The 24,004-nt window shown below is 40.2% G+C and overlaps 1 protein-coding gene across 2 annotated transcripts in view; it reads left to right on the top strand.

The window, feature by feature from the left end:
* POT1 (protection of telomeres 1) overlaps positions 1-24,004 on the top strand; it is a 59,805-nt gene that overhangs the window by 7,286 nt on the left and 28,515 nt on the right. For both annotated transcript variants that reach the window (XM_066591860.1, XM_066591861.1), the window contains exons 4-7: positions 2,720-3,010; positions 9,014-9,169; positions 19,180-19,349; positions 19,927-19,982. In XM_066591860.1, coding sequence (XP_066447957.1) covers positions 2,720-3,010; positions 9,014-9,169; positions 19,180-19,349; positions 19,927-19,982 — 673 coding nt within the window. The remainder of the gene's footprint in view (positions 1-2,719; positions 3,011-9,013; positions 9,170-19,179; positions 19,350-19,926; positions 19,983-24,004) is intronic.

The following is a 24,004-nucleotide window of genomic DNA, read 5'->3' as shown; positions in this document are numbered from 1 at the left end:
GAGCACCACCTTGGGTGCTCAAGAAAATTTCACCCTCTCCATTGAAAACAATGGTCTGCCGGCACCCCTGAATTGTTTTATCAGGGAAGCACTTTAAACATAAGCCCTTCCCTGAAAAACAAGAATTAGTGTTAAAAAAAAAACTTGCCTATCTGCCGCTGCCGTGCCCCCCGCGGGGGTGAAGATGTTTCCTTCATCCCCGCTAGTAAAAAGAATTCCCTGCTGCTACATCTGCCACATCTGTGACAGATGCAGCAGAGGAATTTTTCAATTCCCTACCGCAGCTGTCACACATGACAGCTGCGGAAGAGGATCCTGCTGCCGGCACCCCCGTCAATGAATTTCAGGGAAGGGCTTTAAATGTAAGCCCTTCCCTGAAAATCCAGTAAAAGTAGTGTAACAAACAAAAAAATAGATACTCACCTTCCTTCAGCTGCTGAGGCTCAGCTGCGTCTTTTCTGCACTGTCCCCGGCTCTGTAGTGCTGTTCTATCAGCAGGTGGGGATTTTAAATCCCCGCCTGCTGAAAGAGCTGATTGTGATTGGCTGAGGCGCTCAGCCAATCACAGGTAGCTCTCGCCTGTCATTCATTGAAAAATGCTCGGGTCCCCATTGACTTCAATGGGATTCGTTACTTGAAACGAGCTCCTGAGCATTAAAAAAAAGCTCAGCTCGAGTAACGAGCAGTCGAGCATTTTGGTGCTCTCTCATCTCTACCTGATTCTATGTAATGTAAAGCAGTAGTCTGTAAAGAATATTGTGGCAGACTTACTCAGGTTAAGGGTACGTGGCAACTTGGGCTGCGACATAGGTAGTGCGACCAAAGCATGCAGTATAGCTTCTGCGATCTCCTTGTGATTCACAGGTTGCTGTAACCGCGACATGCAGAATGTACAAAATTCAACCTTGCACAATATAACCTGCATTGACTTCTTTTAGATTAGGAGATCACAGAGCTGCACTGCGATCTATGAATGCGCAGCATGTGTTATGGGTAAATTTGCCGTGTAGCCCTAATCCTCTGGAATATTTAGAGTATGTAAACATAGGGCCCTTTTTACACGGAACAATTTATTATTTAAATAATTATTGGGCCATGCATGATGGTCGTTCAGTGTAAACATGGCCAACAAATTAACACCAAATGACAATTCATTTCACTTCTCAGTCATCTTTCATTTTATGCTGGCATAAAAATTGTTCGCTTGTACGTCGTTGCATGTGAACAGCGATCGTTTAGTTGTCCACATTCACTGAAACAGTGAATATGAACATCTGGACGATGGATGAACGCAATTCTGAATGCACATGTGAACAATTTAGTGTTCTGTGTAAGGGCTTAAACACATGGGTGCATGCGCAAATATACTAGCTGCAAGGGAGCGTATTTGTGCATAAACTGGTGACCTTTTTCTTCTTCAATGAAAAAAGCCGAAAGATAGGGCAGGACATATCTTTTCTCGCACATATAAAATATACGTGCGAGAAAGATAGGGCAAGTAATATCACACGAGAATTATGCTAGTCAAAACTAAACCATTGAAATCAGTGGCTTTGTTTTGCCACTTTTTGTTTCTGTGATTTTTTTTTTTTTTTTTTTTTTTTTTTCCTGGCCGCAAACGCGGTTGTGTGTTTTAAGTCCTAAAAGGACTCTTGATTACGCAGTTTAAAGATGCACTAAATTTATCTCCGTGGCTCTTTCTGTATGATAAATTTGGTGAGTCTTTAGACACTTTTGTCTGACTACCCCTTCTATTGGTTGGCTTTCCTTGCATCAATATTTTACATTAAAATTGTGACCCAATCTTAAATTGTCCAATTTCCTGGTAAGACACATTGACTTGTTAGATATGTGCAAAAAGTATCTGCAACACATAATAAACGTGGTGCAAGGCATCTATCCCACTCATTTGATGCAAAATCTTGGCATATTGTGCTTCATAAAATTCCTCCTATAGTATACATCTTTCTGCCTAGTAGTTCCAGTGGGATGTGTAAGGATATGAACACACACAGCACAAATTGAGGTTGTTGTGGATTTACATTTGGATTTCATTCATTGCATTGCAGTGGATAATATACATGGTAAAAATCCATTGCTTTTCTGCAACAGTCAGAGACTGTTGTAGATTTGACAATCCATAGCATGACTATACTCTGCTGCGACTTTCATCCACTGTGAATGAATAGGGTTTGTTAAACCAACATTCACATACATTGTACTGTTCATTATTGCGGAATTTCAGTGTGCGTTCTGCAGCTGAAATTCTGCAACGATTTCACTGTGTGTGAACTCGCCTTAAGGGCGCGTTTACACAGGACATAATTTTACACGACAAACAAATCTGCATATCCTAGGCACTCTGTATGATAATGGAGGGCTGAATCCTTATTTCCAATTATTCCGTAAGAGACTCCGTATCATGCATCAGATAGATGGGTGTAACTGGCAGTGGAGCCGCACAGAGAATATCCATGTACTTTCTTCTGACATAACCAGAATAATGAGGGTGAGAAGGTGAGGCAAGGTAACTCGCGTTACTAGTTATTTTTTTTATTATTTTGTGGTGTTACTATATCACAGTACTCCTAACGTACCGCAGCCCAACATGGGCAGAAGGCTCAGAAAGCCAGTAGAATTTTTGTAGCTTCTTTTGATTTTATATGCTCACATGTTCATCAAGTAAACAAGATAAATGTTTTATTCTTTTTGCTTGTAGATCCAGAGGTTCAACGATGAATTACAAGGCATTAGTAGTAGTGGTTTCTCAGCACTAGTGTTTGAAGGTACTGTTGATGCTCCACTCATTCCAAGGACTGCTAGTAAATCTTACAATTTTACTACAGAAGACCAGAAAACTGTAGAAACTTTACGGAACTGGCAATTGGGTTTGCAAAATTTTACAAGTTCAAGACGGAATTTATCAAATGTTCAGCCAGGTCAATATTTTGATTTGATCTGTCAGCTTGTTGGAAAAGCTGAGATTGATAAAGCATCATATCTACTTAAGGTAATTCTGTGCACTTTTTATTGATACTTGGGTCAATAGTTCTGCAAAATTACACCTTAGTCATCTTTTCCAAAATCCTGTGAAGCATCTTTAAAGAGGCACTCTGGAAGTGTTTTATTACTTGTGCCCTGGTTTGTAACGTTGAGTAAAAGATAGTGCAAGGAATTTTCTTACCAGTGGCTTTTCTGGTAGAAATATTGGCTCTGTTCCCAGCTGCCCTTATACCACGTGTCCCTGCACTTTGACAACCAAAATCTTAGTGTCTACTGTGTAGACCGGAAGTCAGTCTCTCTCTGTAAGTCTATGCCACTGGTAAGAGAATTCCCATGGATTGGCAATAAATGTAGGGTATCTTATGCTCATAAGCAAGATGGAGGTCATCAAATTTTGATTCTGAATGAACAGCGGCTCTTGTAGAATTTTGCATGACTTGTAGGAAGACAACAATAGGGGAAGCAATTGGTGGATTCTAGAATATATTTTACGTGCCAGTCGCATGCGAACGGATTTGAATTCCGGATGTCGCGGTCGCCACATGCGCATAGGATATGCCGTCAATCAAATGCATTCACTTTCACAGTTTCGCTCACACTTGTGGGCAGGAATTGCAAATTCTGCGTGTGGAAGAAAAATCGCAGCATGCTCTATTTTACTGCAGATTTTGCGCGTATGAGCCCCATTAATCTTTGTGGATGCGTTCGTACACATGATGCTAGGAGACCAGATAACAAATGGAACAAAGCAGGAATTTGTAGGCAGACAATGCAACACACCATCCAGACTGCTGTCTGCAACCTGCGCTTATCCTTCTGGGCTCGTTCTCCACAAGACAGTATTTTTTTTTTTAAGTGGTTTATACTACTTTCAAAAGTAGTATAAAACCAGCCAGGTCTAGAGAGCAGTATCCCGATCTGAAAGCATGGCTTTCAGTACATGTGTCGCCTGAGTGATAAGAGGGTGTTTCAAGGGGGTTGGCTACCTTCTGATGTGCTTCCCTGCTTGCGTTTGTTCCACCGCACGAATGATACGCTGTCCTTAAATGTGCATCTGTGCAGGAAACTGCACGCATTCGTGACCATACGCAATTCTCCTCTGCAGTCATATACAGCTCTTCTGCTATGGACATACACTCGTGGAATCCAAGCAGTTCATGTGAGCCCAGACTTAGAAATAGTTATAATCATGACTTGTATTCAAGCATCAACAAGAACACACTGGTGTAGCAAGTGGGCAATGTTCCTCTGTAGTTTAGTTACATTGCCTTTTGTAATACATGGTAACCATACAAATTGGCAGAATCTAGTTTGCTTTGTGATATTAGTGTGTGGTCTGTTTCTCTCCTATTCTGTTCTGATGTTTGAGATGTATACGTTGTAATGTGGTTTTTCAGATTGTGTGCTATACAAAGTTGAAAGGTTTTTATACTGACTTTAATTTGCCACTACTGTACAGTCTCACAAAATACTGCAGCGTGCACGCCGTAGTGCTGTTGTTTTGGATTTTCTCCTGTAAGATCTTGACTCTGTGGGTGATCTTTGAAACCATATGTGCTGCAGCATTGATGAAAGCCATTAAATAAAATGGCCTGTAAGCATTTAGTTCTCCTTTGTTTTGTGCTATTATACATTTAGTCTTAAAAATGAAATTCTAAACAAAATGTATTCCCTTAATAAACTCATTATTTTTATAATAGCAGGAGACTACTTGATGACTTAGGTGCTATTCCCAGCAGTTTTGTAGACTCCATTAGGAGAAGACTATAATTGAAGGCTTAGGCGCTGTTCACAGCAGTTTGCGGGGACTGCTTCAGGAGTTTCTGCTGCAGATTCCATCAAGTATAAAGTACTATCTGATATGCCCTCCTTCACCCGAGTTATTTGATATAGGTGTTTGTGTTGTTTGCACGGAAAATTTTCTGAAATCGTGGTTGCGCTAGTACAATACCGCGAAGTTACATTATATAGGGGTGCACTTATTTTTGCAATTAGCATTGAATAATCACGTTGTGACCCCCTTTACGTTTCCTATTTAGGACCTAAAGAATGGTTGTGCCAAATTTCATGTTTGTACAACACTGGGAAGTTAGAGAATTAGTAGTCAGGCAGTCAATGAGGGTTTTCGCCTAGATAGAGAGATGTACAGCAGTTTTTGCTTCAGAAAACGAGTTTTTGACAGGACATACCACATGTTGTGGAAGGGATTTATTTTAAAAAACACTAACTTTTCAGACAACTTATGCTCATTTAATAGCTTGTGTGTGTATCATCAATCTTGTAATATATATTAAATGTTTTTTGTTTTACCATTGTAAATCAAGTTTGAAGTGCTTGCTACTATGGGACTTTCAGCACCTTTGCAATACACTGCCTGTTGTTAGGCATTGTGCTTCACAGGCTATATACATAGGCTGGCTCCTGCACTTGGACTGAGCTGGCTCTGCTTGCTGTCAGAACTCAGATCTGTTAAGAGATAGGAGAGCAAACATTCATACATGGGGCTACGAATGGGGGTCTGCAAGATCATTTTTGCTGATAATTTGCTGAATGTAAGACGCCTCTAACTTTGAGTGGACATTCAGATGCTGCCGAACAGCTGATTGGAGCAAGGTTGTGCAAGGGAGAGGAAGTCCTGGCTAGTACATTATTGATGCAGAAGGGAAGCCTTGGGACCTACCTCCACATGTAAGTGGACTGCAAACAGGGCAGCATAAAAATCCGCATGGAAAACTGAATTGACAGCTCAAATTGTTCTAAACCACAGCAGAGCAACAAATGAAGACCATGGAAAAATGTTTGAAAACTTAGGTAAGCTTTAACCCATGAACATGTGGACGTTATAATATCAGTATGTCAAATTAGACACAAAATATCCACCAGTGTTTTATGCTTCCATGATTTCTACTTTTTCCAATTTTGAAAATGTCTCTCCTTGATATTATTTTCCTCATAAGGTTGCGGACCACTGGTGTTGTGACATATGCATGCAGCAAGTGTTATAATGAATATACGGAGTGTGCCACACGTCAGTTAGAAAACCACCCTGTTGGATGTATAAACAACCACATAGGCATCGCCACAGTCTGTAATGCAAAGTGTCACAACTGTATAAACAAAATTATACTGAGCTGTGCATCTGATATGAGCATATAGGCAGCATAGGAAAAGTGGCTGCAGGGCATAGCAGATGGAGGAGAGGACACAATGTGAATCACGGCATATTAATTTAGCTGCAGCACATGTAATTAAATCTCCTGGGTCAGAAATAGACACTGCGCATGTCCACCACAAGTTGCCACGGCAACAGGAACACATATTTAAAGGCAATCTGTTAGCTTGAATATAATCTCTAAATGGGAAGCAGCATGTTGTAAAGCAGGGTAAGCTGAGCAGATTGATGTATAACTTTGTGGGAAAAGATTCAGTATAACTTTTATTTAGTCATTTAAATCTCTGCTCATTCTGGTCTTTTGAGGTCCAGTGAGCGATTTTATCAGTGATTGTCAACTGTATGTGTATGACAGTGCATATAGAGACAACTACTGTCAATAATTAATAGGACCTCCCACTGTACCTCTAAGCTTTGGATGAGCAGAGTTTTAAAGGACTATTAACAGTGAAAATACTTTTTTTTTCTGTCCTTGCCCCCCTCACCTGATTGCCTAAATACTCTGGGTGATATATAATATATTGCAGTCACGTCCATGCAGTGCAGCCTCCTGTCTGATGCAGGCACCATCTTAATTTTTGAGATTTGTCCCTACTTTCTCTTTCTCTGTTCTGTGATATCAGTCCCATGAAGCAATAGCACAACATCACATTAGCAGCTATAGCCTGTGGAAGGAAACTTTAATGCTAATTACTTTCTGTATTCACTTAAATAAGCTAAAGACCATAAGTAAAAAGTGAAGAAGCTGAACGATCAGCTCCTTTATTATAACTGTGTGACTGGAGCGTCTAATCATCAGCAGTATCTGTGATAGGAATTTCTGTTTCCTCCCACTAAAGAGCTTGTGTGGTAGGGTCCATCACACAGGAATTATGTTGACTGAAAAACTCAATTTTTGAGAGCTCAAATAAATCTTAGGTAGTCAGAATAAGATAACATGATCACCTGAGAAGGACTTCAAGAGTTTCAGATAGAAAGGAACAACTAACCCAATTAGTTAGCTGAATTAAAGGGACAATGTCATCAATTTGAGCTGAATTAAAGGGACAATGTCCTCAATTTGAACTGAATTAAAGGGACAATCTCATCAATTTGAGCCCTAAAAACAAATTATGGGACTCAAAGGTGAAGGAATGGAAAGTCCAAGGAGGTATTTTTCACACTTTCTAGGCACCCTTTTCTAGTTCTGTGTCCTCATGAAGTCAACCCGTACCAGCAGCTCCACATTTTTTTGCATGCATGTATCCTACTCATCTCTGTGGAAGGTGCTTATGCAGAAAGATTCCAGCTGCTGGTGCGCGCTGACTTAATGGGAACACCGCACTGGAATGAGGAGCGCCTGGTGAATATGAAACATACCCCCTTAAACTCCCCGTTCCCTCAGCTTCGAGTCGCATAACATAGTTTATGGGGCTCAAAGGTGATAAATGTCCTTTTATATACCCTGGGGGACTAGATACATAATAAATGAAGAAAAATACACATTCTACTGAACTTTTGCCCCAAATATGTAGGGAGATATAATCTGCCCAGCTCCCCCTGGTGAATTATCTGCTGCCTGCAGAATGAACTGCATTTTTAATGTGACAGGTTCCATGTAAATTAGTGTTAGACAAATGCCAATACCAGTCTCCTAATGGGAAAGAATTACATTGCTGCAACCTTAACAGGAGAACTGGCAATGTATATTATGGGTTCCTCATGTTTGTGCTTCGAATTCCGTTTTCCTGCTCCATTATGAACATTTTTTTTTTTCGTTTTTGTTTTTAACAACTCCTTTTTACGGGGGTTATAAACACAGTTTTTATAGCAGTTTATTGTGCAGGGTTTTTTTTGTTTCAGCGAGAGCCAAAAGTGAATACAGCAGGAAGTGTACGACCTTTATTTGTTCCAGATCTTATAAATCCATTTCTGGCTTTGGCTGAAAAACAATATGAAAGACTACCACAAAAAACTGTATGTGAAACCTCCCATAAGTATACTAAGCATCACTAATATGATATTTGTGGTGTATTCTTACAGCAACAACACAGTTATGTACTATGCTCCAATTAACTAGAAATGTTGCCAAGTGTGAAATGTTTAGTAAGCGATCTTTCAACACAGACATAAACTTTTCGAGAAGCTTCATGCATCAGTGGAGATTATGAGAAATCTGGAGCAGAGATAACACACAGGCCTGGTGACCCCCTAACACCAATGTAGGGACCATAAAACTTGTACATTCCTTATCAGTGGACTAATTAAATATTTACATCTCTGTTCATCCTGCTCTGGTATTTTTTTAAGTGCAAATTAATCACACCATGTCTGTGCCTTTTCATATGTATGTGTGAATCATTATATATATATATAATATATATATTCTCTTCGGATCTATTCCATTTAGATGGAAAAAGATCCCTGAGTAGGTTGGAAAGTTCACTATAACATCATGTCTTTTTGTTAGCCATTAAAACGTATCCTATCTACAAGATTACTTTGTTTCTCTTTTTCTGAGAACAATCACATAATTTCTCTAGGAAAACCTAACATTTTAAATGCTTATCAGTCTGCATACGCATTGCATTTTAAAGCCCCTTTCTAGATAAATTAAATGTACAGTGTGTACTTTTTTTTTTTGTCTATGCTTATACTAACATATGTCAAGTGGAAGACGTTGTTATATACCTTTTGATGCATATGGCACTATAAATTTTATAAATATAGCATTTCATGAAGGTTTATCTACACATATAGTGCCCCATTTTGGTTCATAGCAAATGTGTGACTTATTCTCTTGTGCAGGCTTTTATTGAAAATTCAGTTGAAAGTGTGCATGGTCTCATCTCATTTCAGGTTTGGGATGGTACTAGATGTTCAACTCTACAATGGAAGGTTTACGTAGAAGATTATGCACTTGAAGGAGACAGAGATTCTATCACTCGACTACAAGACCTTGCTATAGATGTTCTGGTATACGATAATCATGTGGAACTTGCTAAATCTTTAAAGGTAAACTTTTCAGACGCTACACTGCTCGTAGTTAGAGATGAGCGAGCATACTCGTCCGAGCTTGATGCTCGTTCGAGTATTAGGGTGCTCGAGATGTTTGTTACTCGAGACGAGCACCACGCGGTACTCGTCTCGATTAAACGAGCACTGACCATTGAATTCAATGGAGCCGGCAATACAGCTGGCTCCATTGAAAGCAATGGCCTGCCGGCGAGCGCGGGATGAATTGTCGGGAAGGGCTTAAATATATAAGCCCTTCCCTGCAATTCATCCAGAAATGTGTAAAAAAAAAAAAATTTATATATATATATATATATATATATATATATATATATATACATATACACACTCACCTTGTCCCGGCAGAACGATGTTAGCCCATTGAATTCAATGGAGCCGGCAATACAGCCGGCTCCATTAAAAGCAATGAGCTGCCGGCGATCGTGGGATGAATTGTCGGGAAGGGGTTAAATATATAAGCCCTTCCCTGCAATTCATCTAGAAATGTGTAAAAAAAAAAAAATATATATATATATATACATACTCACCTGGTCCCGGCAGACTGAGTTCAGCGCGGCCAGCGGCAGTCCTCCTGAACTGCTCTGAACAGCTGTGAGTAGTATTCAGCAGCCGGGGATTTAAAATCCCCGCCTGCTGAATGAGCTGCCTCTAATTGGTCACAGCCTGACCAATCAGAGGCAGATTCCACTCACACACCCATTCATGAATTTATGAATGGGTGTATGACTGCTGCCTCTGATAGGCTCAGCGGGACCAATCAGATGAGAGGCAGCAGTCACTCACCCATTCATAAATTCATGAATGGGTGTGTGAGTGGAATCTGCCTCTGATTGGTCAGGCTGTGACCAATTAGAGGCAGCTCATTCAGCAGGCGGGGATTTTAAATCCCCGGCTGCTGAATACTACTCACAGCTGTTCAGAGCAGTTCAGGAGGACTGCCGCTGGCCGCGCTGAACTCCGTCTGCCGGGACCAGGTGGGTATATATATATTTTGTATTTTTACACATTTCTGGATGAATTGCAGGGAAGGGCTAATATATTTAAGCCCTTCCCGACGATTCATCCCGCGATCGCCGGCAGCCCATTGCTTTCAATGGAGCCAGCTGTATTGCCGGCTCCATTGAATTCAATGGGCTAACATCGTTCTTCTCTGCCACAGCTGTTACAGCTGTGGCAGAGGAGAACGATCTTTATGCTGACAGTGCGGGGGGGGGGGGGGGGGGTCTCTCACTCTTGCCACTATTGTGGCTTAATAGTGGGACCTCGGAACTTGAGATGCAGCCCAACATGTAGCCCCTCGCCTGCCCTATCTGTTTCTGTGTCGTTCCCATCACTTTCTTGAATTTCCCAGGTTTTCACAAATGAAAACCTTAGCGAGCATCGGCGATATACAAAAATGCTCGAGTTGCCCATTGACTTCAATGGGGTTCGTTACTCGAAACGAACTCTCGAGCATCGCGATAATTTCGTCCCGAGTAACGAGCACCCGAGCATTTTGGTGCTCGCTCATCTCTACTCGTAGTACTGAACTGGCTTATTCTTAATAGACATCCAATGGATGTTAACCTGTGTTGTCACTACATAGAAGAAATTCTTAAATCTTGAATTTCTTGAAAAGACAGTCATTGATATTATGCTAAATGTTTTTTTTTTAACTTTGTACTAATGATCTGAGTTTTTCAAAGACCAAATGCAGAATTAATCCTTTAACTACCAGCCATTTTCAGCTTTTGTTTTTTTCAATCCTCGCTTTTTTTTTTCTTTTATTACATTTTTCTGTCTTCCTAGTTGTAGGCTTGTTTTATGCAAGATTAGTTATACTTTACTACTTTTAAAAGGTTTTTATTTTAAAAATGCTTTGTCATATTGAGAGCCACATAACTATTGGCTTATTTAATGTGGGTGTTTAATGGCTTGTTTTTTTTGCAAGGTCAGCTGTAGTTTTTGTTGCTGATGTTTTTGGGTGCATACTTTTTATGGGGAGACTGGATGACCAAGAATAGTAATAATCATCTTTATTTGTATAGCGCCAACATATTCCGCAGCGCTTACAATGACAGGGGGAATACAGAAAGACAATGGTACAAAAATTACAGAACCACGGTTACATGTAGTAATCAGTCGATTGATACAGTAGGGGTGAGGGTCCTGCTCCAACGAGCTTACATACTACAAATAATAGTGTGATACAGAAGGTAAAGAGGCTAGAGTTGTGCACGGTATGGCAAGGTGGAGAGTGAGGGATGCTATACACATAGACAATGGTAAGACATTTAGTCGTGTGACGGCTGAATCGGTGTGACTGCAGGGGCAGTTGATGGTGGCTGGCAAGGATTGCAGTCAGTAGGTCAGGGAGCATGTTGTCAGGCAGCTTACAGAGGGGTTTGTTTAGGGACTGCGGTATGCCTCCCTGAAGAGGTGTATTTTTAGAGCACGCCTGAAGTTTTGTGAGTCCTGGATTGCCCGGATAGCCTTTGGTAGTGCGTTCCAGAGGACTGGAAGAAAGAAACACAATTCTGGCATTATGGTATGTAGTTTGTTTGTTTTGATAGTGTTCACCTTATCAAATAAATTAAGTAAAACTTATAATATACCGGCCAAAAGTATTTGGACATGTCATGTGTCCTTAACCATGCGGCATAGGATACAAACCTGTTGGAGGTGTCAACCATAGTTTTTGTCAGGAACTGCATGCTATTGGAGATATGAGTAGTGTCACTGCACATAAGCCACCCATCGTAAAGTGTATTGCATCAGCTCTTCTACAGCTTGCATGCCACGGTCAGGATTGACAGCATATGTAAGCTGTCTCGCAATCAGAGATAGCTCCAATTGTGGCGGTTTGCTGTGGGTTCCAGCTGTTTCAAAACAACTGGGTTCCACTAGGTATGCAGCAGACTCCGCTCCCATGTCCGCTTTGTATCTATCCCACATATTTGGGATGTGTATATATATATGTCACAGACAAAGAACGTATTAAAAGATGGAAGGTGCAGTGAGCAATGGTACCATTGTCTGAATAGTAGGATCTACTTCTGCGCAACCCACTGTTTTAGGTACTTCTCAGATCCAAAAATTATTACAAAGTTTTAAACTTCTTCCCTAGCCACTGAATAAGAGTGATCTGTGGAGGTTTTACCACTGGGATCACCACCGTCCCGTCCCGACCCCCCCCTTCATGCGGAATAGAACGGTGGATCCATTTATCTCTATGTGCCTGCTGGGGATGGCCATGCACTGGACTCCATTTCTCTTCAGCAGTTTTGCAGTGATAAACGGAGCAGCAGTGTGCCTGCTCAGCCTAGTCATGGGGAACAGGGCTCCTGTTATCATGATCAGTGCGGTTCCCAGCAGTTAGCCCTCCAGACACTTGACAGTCTTAAGATTTGGGCACTCCTTTAGGCCTCCTTCACACGGGCGACACCGCATCGCTGCGAGAAAATCGCAGCGATATTGCATTGCTGCACCGTGCGATATTGCTGCGATTTTCTTGCAGCAATACCGCGATTTTGTAGCGCTACAAAGTCGTATGTGAGGCTACAAAATCACACGACTTTGTAGCATTTGCTAATGTCAAAGTTGCATCGCATCGCATGCAAACCGCGTTTTCGCGCGATGCAACAGAGAGGAAGGCTCCATTGAGAAACATGGGCTACAAAACCTCGCGTGTCGCGGGCATATCGCCGGACCTGCGAGGTTTGGGTGTCGTGTTGTAGCATGCTACAAAACATCTCATGTGTGAAGGAACCCAATGTCTATGGGCTTCACATACATGCGACTTGTAGCATCGTAGCAATGTTACAAAATCGTGCGACTTTGTCGCCCGTGTGAAGGAGACCTTAAGTGCAAAGTTTTTAGCTGCAGTCTGATCTTTCTTTGAAGTGGTGTTAAGATGTAAAGTGTGATAGGGCACATCCTCTCTTTTTTTTACTGTTCACTGCAAATGATTGATTACATTCAATTTTAGAAAATTGTTGAAGACCTTTTGCAACACAGAATACTGAAGTAAACTTTTAATTTAGATAATTACAAACCTATTTTGTGCTTGTCAGTATGCCCCTACGCCTCAGATGTATATGTGGAAGTTCACAGCGAGCTGGAAATGCCTGTACCTGTAAATAAACGGATAATTGTAAACATGTTGATTACAATATTGGGTACAAAGATGAAGACAAAGATAATATCATATATAAACCCACATGCTGTTCTTCCCCAGCAGGAGGGACACTTAAAATGCACAACAGCCTCATGTAAGAAAACTGAGGGTTGCCCATAACAACTAATCTAGGCTGCGCTAGAAAAATGAAAGCTGAATTTGAATTAGTTGCTGTAAGCTACTTTTTCTTAGATGCTTTAGTTTCAAAAGGCATTCATTGAATGAACATTTATGGTACAGCTGCAAGAAAAAAGAAAGTGAACCCTTTGGCATTACCTGGAGTTCTGCATTACTAATAAAATGTGATTGGATTGTTCTTGTGACAGAAAAGAACAATCTAGCCAGCCTAATACAGAAATGGTTGTACCATTCACGTTTTATTGAGCACACTAACATCCACAGTTCAGAGAGAAAATGTGAACCTTTGTTAATGTCTTCTTTAAAACCTACAGTAAAAAACTAAAGGTCTAAAAAACTAAAACTTAATTAAGAAAATAAGATATTTTGATGAGCATTCCAAAATCTGCTTGCACCATGAAGCTTTATTTTTGACCAAGTTCAAACATTTGCAAAAAATTGTGTTGTAATCCATTTTGAAAGAAAAATCATAATCTAAAGAAAGGCTTGAAATTAATTGACAACTGCTGACTAACTGAAAACTTTCATAGTAAACTTTTCTTGTTCACTGGCGCAACTTGAGCTCGTATGTTACATTTCAGCATCACAGCTACTGTTTTACCCCAATATCTACATGAAAAACCTTGCAAAATCTCCATAGCTGAAAAATGCTGTAATTAATATTGATTCCGCGGAAGAAATTGCACCATGTTCAAAAGGATTTTTTTCTTCCTTACACCAAAATAGAAAAAGATAATTCTTGTAGAAAAAAGTATGCTCTTTTCAGTGGTATAACAAAAAATAAAGTTGGGAGAGGTCCCACATTGAGATATTGGACTTTGAAATCAGGTTAGATTTGGCTCTTAAGCGTTTCGCACCATGTTTGTGTGTTAATATCTCCACAAATATGTCAGCCTTTGTTCTGATTTTGTAGCAATATATTTGTTGGAGATACAACAGCTTTAGCTCATTATGTATATTGCTGGAGGGACTGCAGTTTACTAACAGGACAGTAGATGGTGCTGTCACTAATACTTATACATAGTCTCTCTCTGGTATTGAATTGTTTCTGCTGTACTACTGTATACTTGCTGGGTTTTCTCATCTTCCACTTCCTTCTTCCTGTCTGTATACAGTCCACCATGCAAAGCTTATCTCTGTGAATCCACATGTGTGGTTCCAGTAAAACAAGAAGTTCTTTCACAATCTCTCCCTAAAGTGACTCGGTCGCATCCAGCACTCAAACTGTTTTTGTTTTTCAGTTGTACAGTGTCAAAATTTGGCTTGCACATTCCGCAATGTAATTTTGAAGCCACTTTGAGGTTAAATTGCGAGTCACCTATTATTGTGTGAGTGTTTTTCTTGTTCACTGGCACAAGTTGAGCTGTATGCTGAATTTCAGCATCACTGCTACCATGGTTCTGCAATGGCCACATGTCAAACTTTGCAAAATCTTTGCTCTTGACGCCGTGTGGTTGGTGGGACCTCCACGCAACGGGCTGTGGTGCTCCAGGTATATGATATCTGGAGCTAAACCTTTACAGAACCTCGTTTCAAACATATATGTACATCCATGTAAATTTTCAGCAAAATTGGAGATGGTCGAGTTGACATGGAATGACCATTTAGATGCTTTTGGCAACTTTTATTTAAGTTAGAGAATGCTAATTCAAACGCAGTTTTGGGAGGAGAACACAAATTAGGATTCTGAGTAATAAAATGACATTCTGAGGAATTTATAAAAATCTTAGTTAGGAATGTGAAATTTAGCAGAAATGTCATTAAAGGGCATTAGATGATTGCCTTCCCATATATCTGAGATTCAAATTATCCCTGCAGTAATCCTGTTACTAATTGAGATATCTGGAATAATAAAGGGTATCCTCTGTAAAGGTAGTTCAGGCAGTCTGAAGGGGATAATAGATTTGGAAACTATTATGCGTTTCCATGCTGTGAGCTCAGCTTCAATACTAATGAGGAGGTTTATGTACAGAAACTCCCAGAGTTATTAGCCATAATAAAACATCAGCAGGTATAGTGTTTGGAAACAATGTTTCCTTTTACACCCAATCCTTTTTGATGGTATTGGCTTTTCCAATATCTGGCTTGATCAATTTTGGTCACATTGTAGTAATAAGAAACTTCTGGTAAGCCTGATCCACTTCCAAGGTAATATATCTTCCCATTGGGTCAATGAAGATCTGAATTGGAGAAAAAGATAAAGTTTTTTTCACCACAATGACTACTCCTCCTTTTTTGTTAATTGCTGGAGCAGAGTGAATATATGGGAAATGTTTTGTGTATTAACCGGAAAATGTTGCATGATTTAAGGTGCGATTCTTGTATGCACAAGTTACATGCATTCAAGTTTTTAGCCTCTTTCCAATCTTTTAAAAGGACTGTTATTCTCACTTAATGTAAAAGGACTTAGGCCAGCTTCACATGGGCGAGAAAATCAGGCAAGATTTGTGCTTTGCAAGACACAAAAATCTTGCATGAATATGAACCCCCTTGTTTTAAATGGGGTCATACACAAGCAGTTTTTTTTTTCCCTCCAGACCTATCTTTGGGTGTACCCTCACATCGCCCATTGACAGCAATGGCAGCGGATCGCTACTTCTCCGAAGTGATGCGAGGTGGTTTTGTAAGCCATCCTGATGAGGATACTCAAAAGAAATATCAAAAAAGCTGAATAAAATTTAACAAATGAGGTTATAAGGTAAGAAATAGTTATACTTGCTCTTCAACTCGCACATCTTTAACCCCTTCCCGCTCCATGACTTACCGGTACGTCATGGAGCCACGGGGTATGTATGAAGAGAGGTTGTGTGGCAACCTCTCTTCATACAGTGCGGGCGTCAGCTGTTTATAACAGCTGACAACCGCGGGCAATAGCCGCGATCGGCCGCGCGGCCGATCGCGGCTATTAACCATTTAAATGCCGCTGTCAATTCTGACAGCGGCATTTAAATCCCCTGAACGATGTTCAGGGGTCCCGCACGGCTCCCCCGTGGTGAGATCAGGGGAGCTGTGCAGGTGTCATGGCAGCCGGGGGCCTAATGAAAGGCCCCAGGGCTGCCTTACCAGACTGCCTATAAAGCCATCCCCGTGGGGTGGCTTGATAGACTGCCTGTGAAAAAGCAGTATGACGTAATGCTATAGCATTACGTCATACTGCAGGAGCAATCAAAGCATCGCATGTTAAAGTCCCCCAGGGGGACTTCAAAGTAATGTAAAGAAAAAATCAAGAAAGTTTTTTTTAATTGTTAAAAAAAAAAAAAGTTGTAAAAGTTTAAATCACCCCTCTTTTGCCATATCTATTATTAAAAAATCTAAATCATACAATAAAAATATGTATTTGGTATCGCCGCGTCCGTAAAGGTCCGAACTATCAAAGTAGCACATTATTTTTCCCGCACGGTGAACGTCGTCCGAAAAATAAAATAACGCCAGAAATGCACTCTTTGTTACCCTGTCTCCCAGAAAAAAAGCGATCAAAAAGTCATATGTATTCCAAATTGGTACTATCAAAAACTACAGAACATCCTGCAAAAAAAAGAGCCCTTGCTCAACTACGTCGGCGGTAAAATAAAAAAGTTATTGCGTGCACAAAATGACCGCAGAAAATAATTTTAAAAAATTAAATGTCTTTGAAAAAAAAAGAGTAGCATAGTAAAAAAAAAACTATACAAGTTTGGTATCGTAGTAATCGTACCGACCCATAGAATAAAGTTATCATGTCGCTTTTGTTGCCGTTTGTGCGCCGTAGAAACAAGACGCACTAAAAGATGGCGTAATGTCTTTTTTTTTTTTTCATTTTACTCCACTTAGAATTTTTTAAAAGTTTTTCAGTACATTATATGGTACTTTAAATAGTACCATTGAAAAATACAACTCGTCCCGCAAAAAACAAGCCCTTATACAGCGACATAGATGGATAAATAAAGGAGTTACGATTTTTTTTGAAGGGAGGAGGAAAAATGAAAATGGAAAAAGAAAAAGGGGCCTCGTCATTAAGGGGTTAAGGAGTTGATTTTTGTCACCCATTCCCAGTTTCCTTCTAGGTGAATTTGGAACAGTAGTGAGTCCTCAGTCCTGGAGAAGCTCTGTCAGCTTTGCAGGAGAGTTAAAAAAAATAGTTTCTTCTTCTCCTTTGTTACTACCAGTTTCACAGGGAATCTTGCTGGCCGAATTTTCATGGCCGTAGCAAATTTGTCTTGGCAGAGTGGCCACAGATAGATCAGTAAACATGGACATCTCTTTAAATCTGTGTGGAAGGTTTTGCACATCCCTAGCCGCTAGCTTCAGTTTATCTTTTAAAAGTGTAGAAATTTAAATAGGCGCTAACATTTCTTAGGGTTGATGCAGGCAGAGATTTTGGTATTCGGCGCACTCTGTCTACTAAAAGATCAATTTGAGGTGTATCTGGAAGGGCCACGATATTCTGCAAGCCGCTCTGCTTTAACTATTTTAGGTATGCTGCTGAATTGCACGTTGTTACAGCGAGATCGGTCTTCAAAACCTGCCATTTTCAATTTTAGTTCTCCTACCTCCTCTGGGATATTATTTATATCCACTAACTTATTGTGAGCTGTTGAGAATGTTGCCATTTTTGATTCAACGTGAGAAGTGCGGTCACCCAGTGCTTGAAACTCTGCTTGTGTGTTTTTAAAAGCATTGTTAACCCCTTAGTGACCACCCCATAGACTTTTTGCATCCTGCTTTAGTGGGCTTTAATCCCCAGGGCTGTAAAAATACGCTCACTGTGGGGATTAAAGCCACATGGGCTGTGAACGTGACAGCTCCATGCTGTCTGTTTCTGGATGTAGCCGACAATCTGGAACTGTCATGGGGAGCCGCGGGAATCAACCGGATACTGGCAACCACATAAAAGTGAATGAAAAGTAAATAAAAGTTAAATATCCAGGTCCCATCATGGATCCTATCCATGAGAGCAGCTGAAAGTACTCTCCTCCGATGTCCTGCAACGTTCTGAACCTGACGCTGGCTTCGGTACGTATGACGTCTGGCACAGTTTCCGGTCACATGATTGCTGTTATCCTATGGATAACAACGATCATTTAACCCCTTAGTGACCAAGCCTGTTTGCACCTTAATGACCAGGCCAAATTTTGGAAATCTGACAGGGGTGCAGGATGGCGAGAGGGTCAATTACCAGAGCTTCCTTGAGAAGGATCAGGTACGGACACTTGTGAAAGTTCAGCACCACTTCCCTCTGATTTGGTGAGCATGCTGCTGTCTCTATTGTGTGGCCATATGAAAGGTAAGAACTGTGCGTGTCTAGCAGAGTTCAGCTTGCTTTTTGCTTTCCCCATGATACAGGAGTACTAGAAGCGATAAGTGATCTGATCCTGTTACCAGGGACCCCAAAAGGATGCCACGAAGAGATGATTTTTAGCCCAGGGCATCGGAGCTAGTGAATGTGCAGCTTAATCCATGTGCTGCAGGCCATGCCCACACTATCTAGCTTGAACCTTGATGGCCACCGCCTGGCCTTTGTCATGGTTTAGTCCAGATGCTGCACAGCAATTGTTGGATCTCTGATTAATGGCATGGATTAATCTGCTCATTTTGTGCCTTATCACACGTTGTTTGGATCATTATTCTTTATCCACTGTAAATAGTGTTCACATTAAAAAGTTTTATATGGCATTAATCAATAACCAATTAGTAATATTTAAACTTTATATTTCAGATTGGAAGCTGCATTGTAATTCACAATGTACATGCAAAATGGCACAACACAGGTGGTGAAAACCAAGGACATGATACATACTTGGAATTTCACCTTCATGGGGGAACATGTTATGGGCGAGGTATCTCGGTGCCTCCAGAAGACGATTCTGATGTTAAAGAACTGCAAAAGTCAGTAAAAAATTGTCACCTTTCCACCATTGGTGGGAATTTTAAATGTTTGTTCTTCAGCTACAAACCTTATCAAGTAAATAGAGTAAAGCGTTACAGTATTGTTTTACTTATTCCAATATTCTAATATGTTTCAATCTAACTTTGTGTTTTATAAGATATGATTTTGAATCAAATAATTTAGGGGAGGGTCTAGCAAATAAAGCTTTGTCATAAAAGAGAGAGGTGGGATATGGTAACTAGTAACGTTGCTACCCTTGAGAACAAATGGCTCCAAGCCACCCTAATTTTAATTAGGTTAAACCAAGGTCTCTTGCCGGAGGTTCCAGAACTCCCATATAAGTCAGAAGGCCTGATTACAGTAGTATCACTTTTTTGCAGAAAGTTTTTTTTAAATGTATCAAAAAATAGGATTTATTTTGTGTGCACTTTTTTGCTATTTTATAATTAAACATGTACTTTCCACTGGCGTATAAGGTGCATGTTGAGTTATTCCCACTGCTTCTAACCATCCTGCAATTATGCTGTAATGAATGCGTATCCATTACTGACTTCTATTTTGTTTGTTCTATGTAAGGGTCCTGGATGCTGTAGGCATTGTGTCTGATGTAACTACACCACATATCCAATTAAGTATGTATACAGATTATAATGCATGCTTTGTTTTGTTACCCAAATGTGTATTAATAAACATTAAGTAACAAGTTATGTTTTTTAAATGTGTTTTCCCATTAAAGGTGTTGCCTGACACATTTTTTTTTATGTCCAGCGATTTTCACTTTAAGGTCTAATGCCCACGGACGGATTTCTGCCGCGTTCCCCGCGTCAGAATAACGCAGCTATTGGGTTCTATTGCGCATTTGTTTGCAGCAGAGGTCTCCATTAATATAGTATTAATGTAGACCGCAGAAAAACGCGCATTGTTCCGCGATCACCAGTGGGGACTTTTTGCGGTACTCCTGTAACGTAAATCAGTGGGTGTATCTCGCTCCGTCTGTGGGCATGAGCCCATAGTCTCCTTTGATGTAACGTTTACAGGCTGCAGCATCCTGTGTATGGAACATTGCAGGCTGCTGCAGTCAATGACAAAGCTCGGTGATCGAGTGCTGCAGAAGCCTCTGACATCCTTCACACAGGCTGCTGTAGCCTGTAAACATTACATCAGAGGAGACTGAGCGGCAGCACTGGACATATTAAAAAAATAAGTTGGACAACACCTTTAATGGGAAAACACCTTTTAAAGATATAACTTTTGTTACCTAAATGTTTTTTGTTTTTTTTTATTCTATACTCTCCATGAATGCATGGAGTGTGAATAAAAGGGTCAGGTACTGAGGAATAATGTAGAAGGGGTAGACCAAGAACAGTTAGTGTGATAGGGCTGCCTGAAAAATGTGTTTTTAGAGCACACTTAACACTGTGCATGATAGGAATTATCCTGATTTCTCTAGAATAATGCATTCTAGAGAATTGACGCAGCTCGAGAAAAGATTGGAGGCATCCTGTTGGCAGAATAGGGAGCAAGGGGAATCTGGGAATATAAACCTTTTTTAGTAAGTGGAAATACAAAAAAAGTTTATAATTATGGGTTGGATTTAACTATCCAGGGCTCCAGATGGTGACCAAAATCATATGCAAATGCGACCAAGATTTTTCAAATGGCAACAAGATTTTGTCGCCACATACAACCAGCCCTGCCTCCGTGGGGTATAATACATGAAGATGAACTCTGCATCTAGCAGATGTTCCTATCGCTCTGACCCCTGATGCACATACCGGGTCTGAAGAGTCAGCACTGCGGCTGCTGGGCTTCTGTTGGCACATTCCAACCTCTGGTACAGGTTATATATCCCCATATTACTTTTTCTGGTACGAGTTAGCTTGCTGCCATGCATGATTGTATTCTTTAATATATACAACATTTGGGTGGCGATAAAGTATTTTTCAAACTCTGGTATCGCCAGCCCTGCTTCAGAAATTTTAGTCTAAACAAATTTCTGGTTTTGATCTAAGGCATTTTATATTCCTACACCGGGTAATTACAGATTTTTTATAAATCCTGAAAAACCTCTTTCTCAATCTAGATACAGCTGTTTAACCCCTTAAGGACCAGGCGCTGTAAATTTACGACCCTTGGTCCTGGGCTTTAATCCCGCCTGATAGCAGAAATCCGATGCGGGATTTAAGCCCCTGCCCCTGCAATCAAGCAGGAGCAGGTCAAATTCTCGGCTGTTAGTCACAAAAATATAATAAAATTACAATGTATAAATAAAAAAGAAAATAACCTAAAACCGAAATCAACACCGTATGCACCCTGTAATCCAAAACTTTACGTATTATCTATCAAAATGTCCGAAACAAAATAAGAAACCCATTCCCATACTTTTTGTTTAGTGTAAATATACTAATTTTAAAAAACCTATAAATGGTTTTTTTTTGTTTTTTTTTTACCCCCCAATAAAAAAAAAAACGGAAAAAGTCTGTGAAAAGATATTTAAAAATAGCCCTATTTGTCACAGGTAAAAAACGCAGCAAAAATAATTTTGGAGCTAAAGGAAAAAAAAAATAGAACATTAAACCAACACATGGGTAAAATCCCTAAAAAGTGACTGGTCCCTAAGGTACAAATTAGCCTGGTCCTTAAGGGGTTAAAAACAAATCTAGGACCTGTAGTAAGATTACCACCGTAATTGTGCTAATACAGGTAGCTATATACAACCTAATTCTACACTACATCTTTTACCTTTTTTTTTTTTTTTTTTAAAGCTTTTGCAATAGTGGTGAAACATTCATAGATACGAATTGACTAACATCGGCATCCATTCCACTGGAGGTGCCATCCTGGCATTCGTGGTTTCAAACACTGATCATGTCAGGTTGTTAGATATTATCTGTACCAAAAATTTTAGTCTTCCTTGATGATATCCTCATTTATTCAAACAATTTGAAAGTTCATTGATTACATGAACTCATATCTGTTCTGTGTTACATGTGGCTTTTCAAGAATTGACTTAAGCCTGACCATCTTCTGAAGTTCATTCACACTTTAAAGGGAATCTGACTGTCAATCATGATAGGACCGCCTACTGGACTGTTCAGCTCAGAATGGGCAAATAATAAAATGCAAGTTACATAGTACATTGTACTGTACATTGCTTCAGATTTTCGGGGTGAAATCTGCAGCAATTCCATGATGTGAACTTACCCATATGCAGCAGTCCATAGGAATTTACAGGATTGCTGCTTTTAAGGCAAAAAGATTTGCTGACTAGCACTGACTCCTTGGTTTCTTAATACATCTTATGGATAATCTGGGGAATATAATTATCGTTTTATCTTTTAAAGTTGCTCCACGTTTCATTGGTTTGTTCCAGGTACACAAACTGATTAGCCAATATACTTTTTTTGTGCAGTTGCATTTTCTCATGAGATTACCAACAGTTTCCACATCTCTCCTTTTCTACCCCTGGTTAGCAATACACTTTTTAAAGGTTATAGAAAACTAAAAATCCTTGGGACTTCATACTTCAGTTTAGGCAGCATCAAAAGGAAGTATAACAGAAGGTAGATTTCATGCTCTGTTTCTTAGTTGTATAGACTTTTAATCAATAATACCATTAATAATCAAATTGGCAATCCTACCAACAGTACCCTCGGGCAGCATCGAAACCGAGGCATGCTGTACAAAGTAATGAAATTGGAAAATAATTACCGTATATACTCAAGTATTAGCCGACCTGAGTATAAGCTGAGTCAATAAGTTTTACCACAAAAAGCTGGTAAAACTTATTGATTCGAGTATAAGCCTAGCTATACTCGAGTATATACTAGGTAAAGAAAAAATGCAATACTCACCTCCCAGCCGGCGTCTGTGTCCCCGGCGCGATGGTCTCCCTGGCGGTCCGGCAAGCTCCTTGAGAATTCTCCCCGCTGTCATCTCCCTGCTCGGCTTTGAATTTCCCCGCCGTCAGCGCTGTGTAAGAAAGTGCTATTATTGTATCAAGCGCTAGCCAATCACAGCCAGCACTCGATAAACCAATCATAGACATTCAGTGATGTCATCCACTGAATGGCTGTGAATGATTGAGCGCCGGCTAAAATTGGCTGGCGCTCGATCCAATCATAGTGCTTACCTACACAGCGCTGACGGCGGGGGAATTCAAAGCTGAGCGTGGAGATGACAGCGGTGAGAATTCTCAAGCAGCTTGCCGGACCGCCAGGGAGACCCATCGCGTCGGGGACGCAGGCTGGGAGGTAAGTAATGCAGGTTTTTTGTTGTGTTTTTTTTTTTTTTTGCCTCACTCGAGTATAAGCCGAGGGGGGCTTTTTCAGCATTAAAAAATGTGCTGAAACACTAGGCTTATACTCAAGTATATATGGTACTTTACTCCGGTTGCATATTTTAGAAACTTGGAAAAACCATGTAATATTCCAGTATCAAAATAGTTTTAAAAAGATGGAATATTTAAGTTGGACTCAACAAAATCTTGCGTTATCTTGTCTATGTCTATAGTTGTATTTATCCATGCATAAAACAAGTTTGTGTGGTAAGCACAAATGCAGTGAGGTTTATTGGCCAAGAATGAATGCTAAATGGAAAATCTGCTTGTTTTCTCTAGAAATAGTGCTGCTTCTGTATGTCAACTGGAAATGGT

Source organism: Eleutherodactylus coqui, chromosome 2, assembly GCF_035609145.1.
Source record: "Eleutherodactylus coqui strain aEleCoq1 chromosome 2, aEleCoq1.hap1, whole genome shotgun sequence".
Taxonomy (NCBI): Eukaryota; Metazoa; Chordata; class Amphibia; order Anura; family Eleutherodactylidae; genus Eleutherodactylus; species Eleutherodactylus coqui.
The sequence above is the reverse complement of the archived record's forward strand: the minus strand, read 5'-3'. Positions and strand labels throughout refer to the sequence as shown.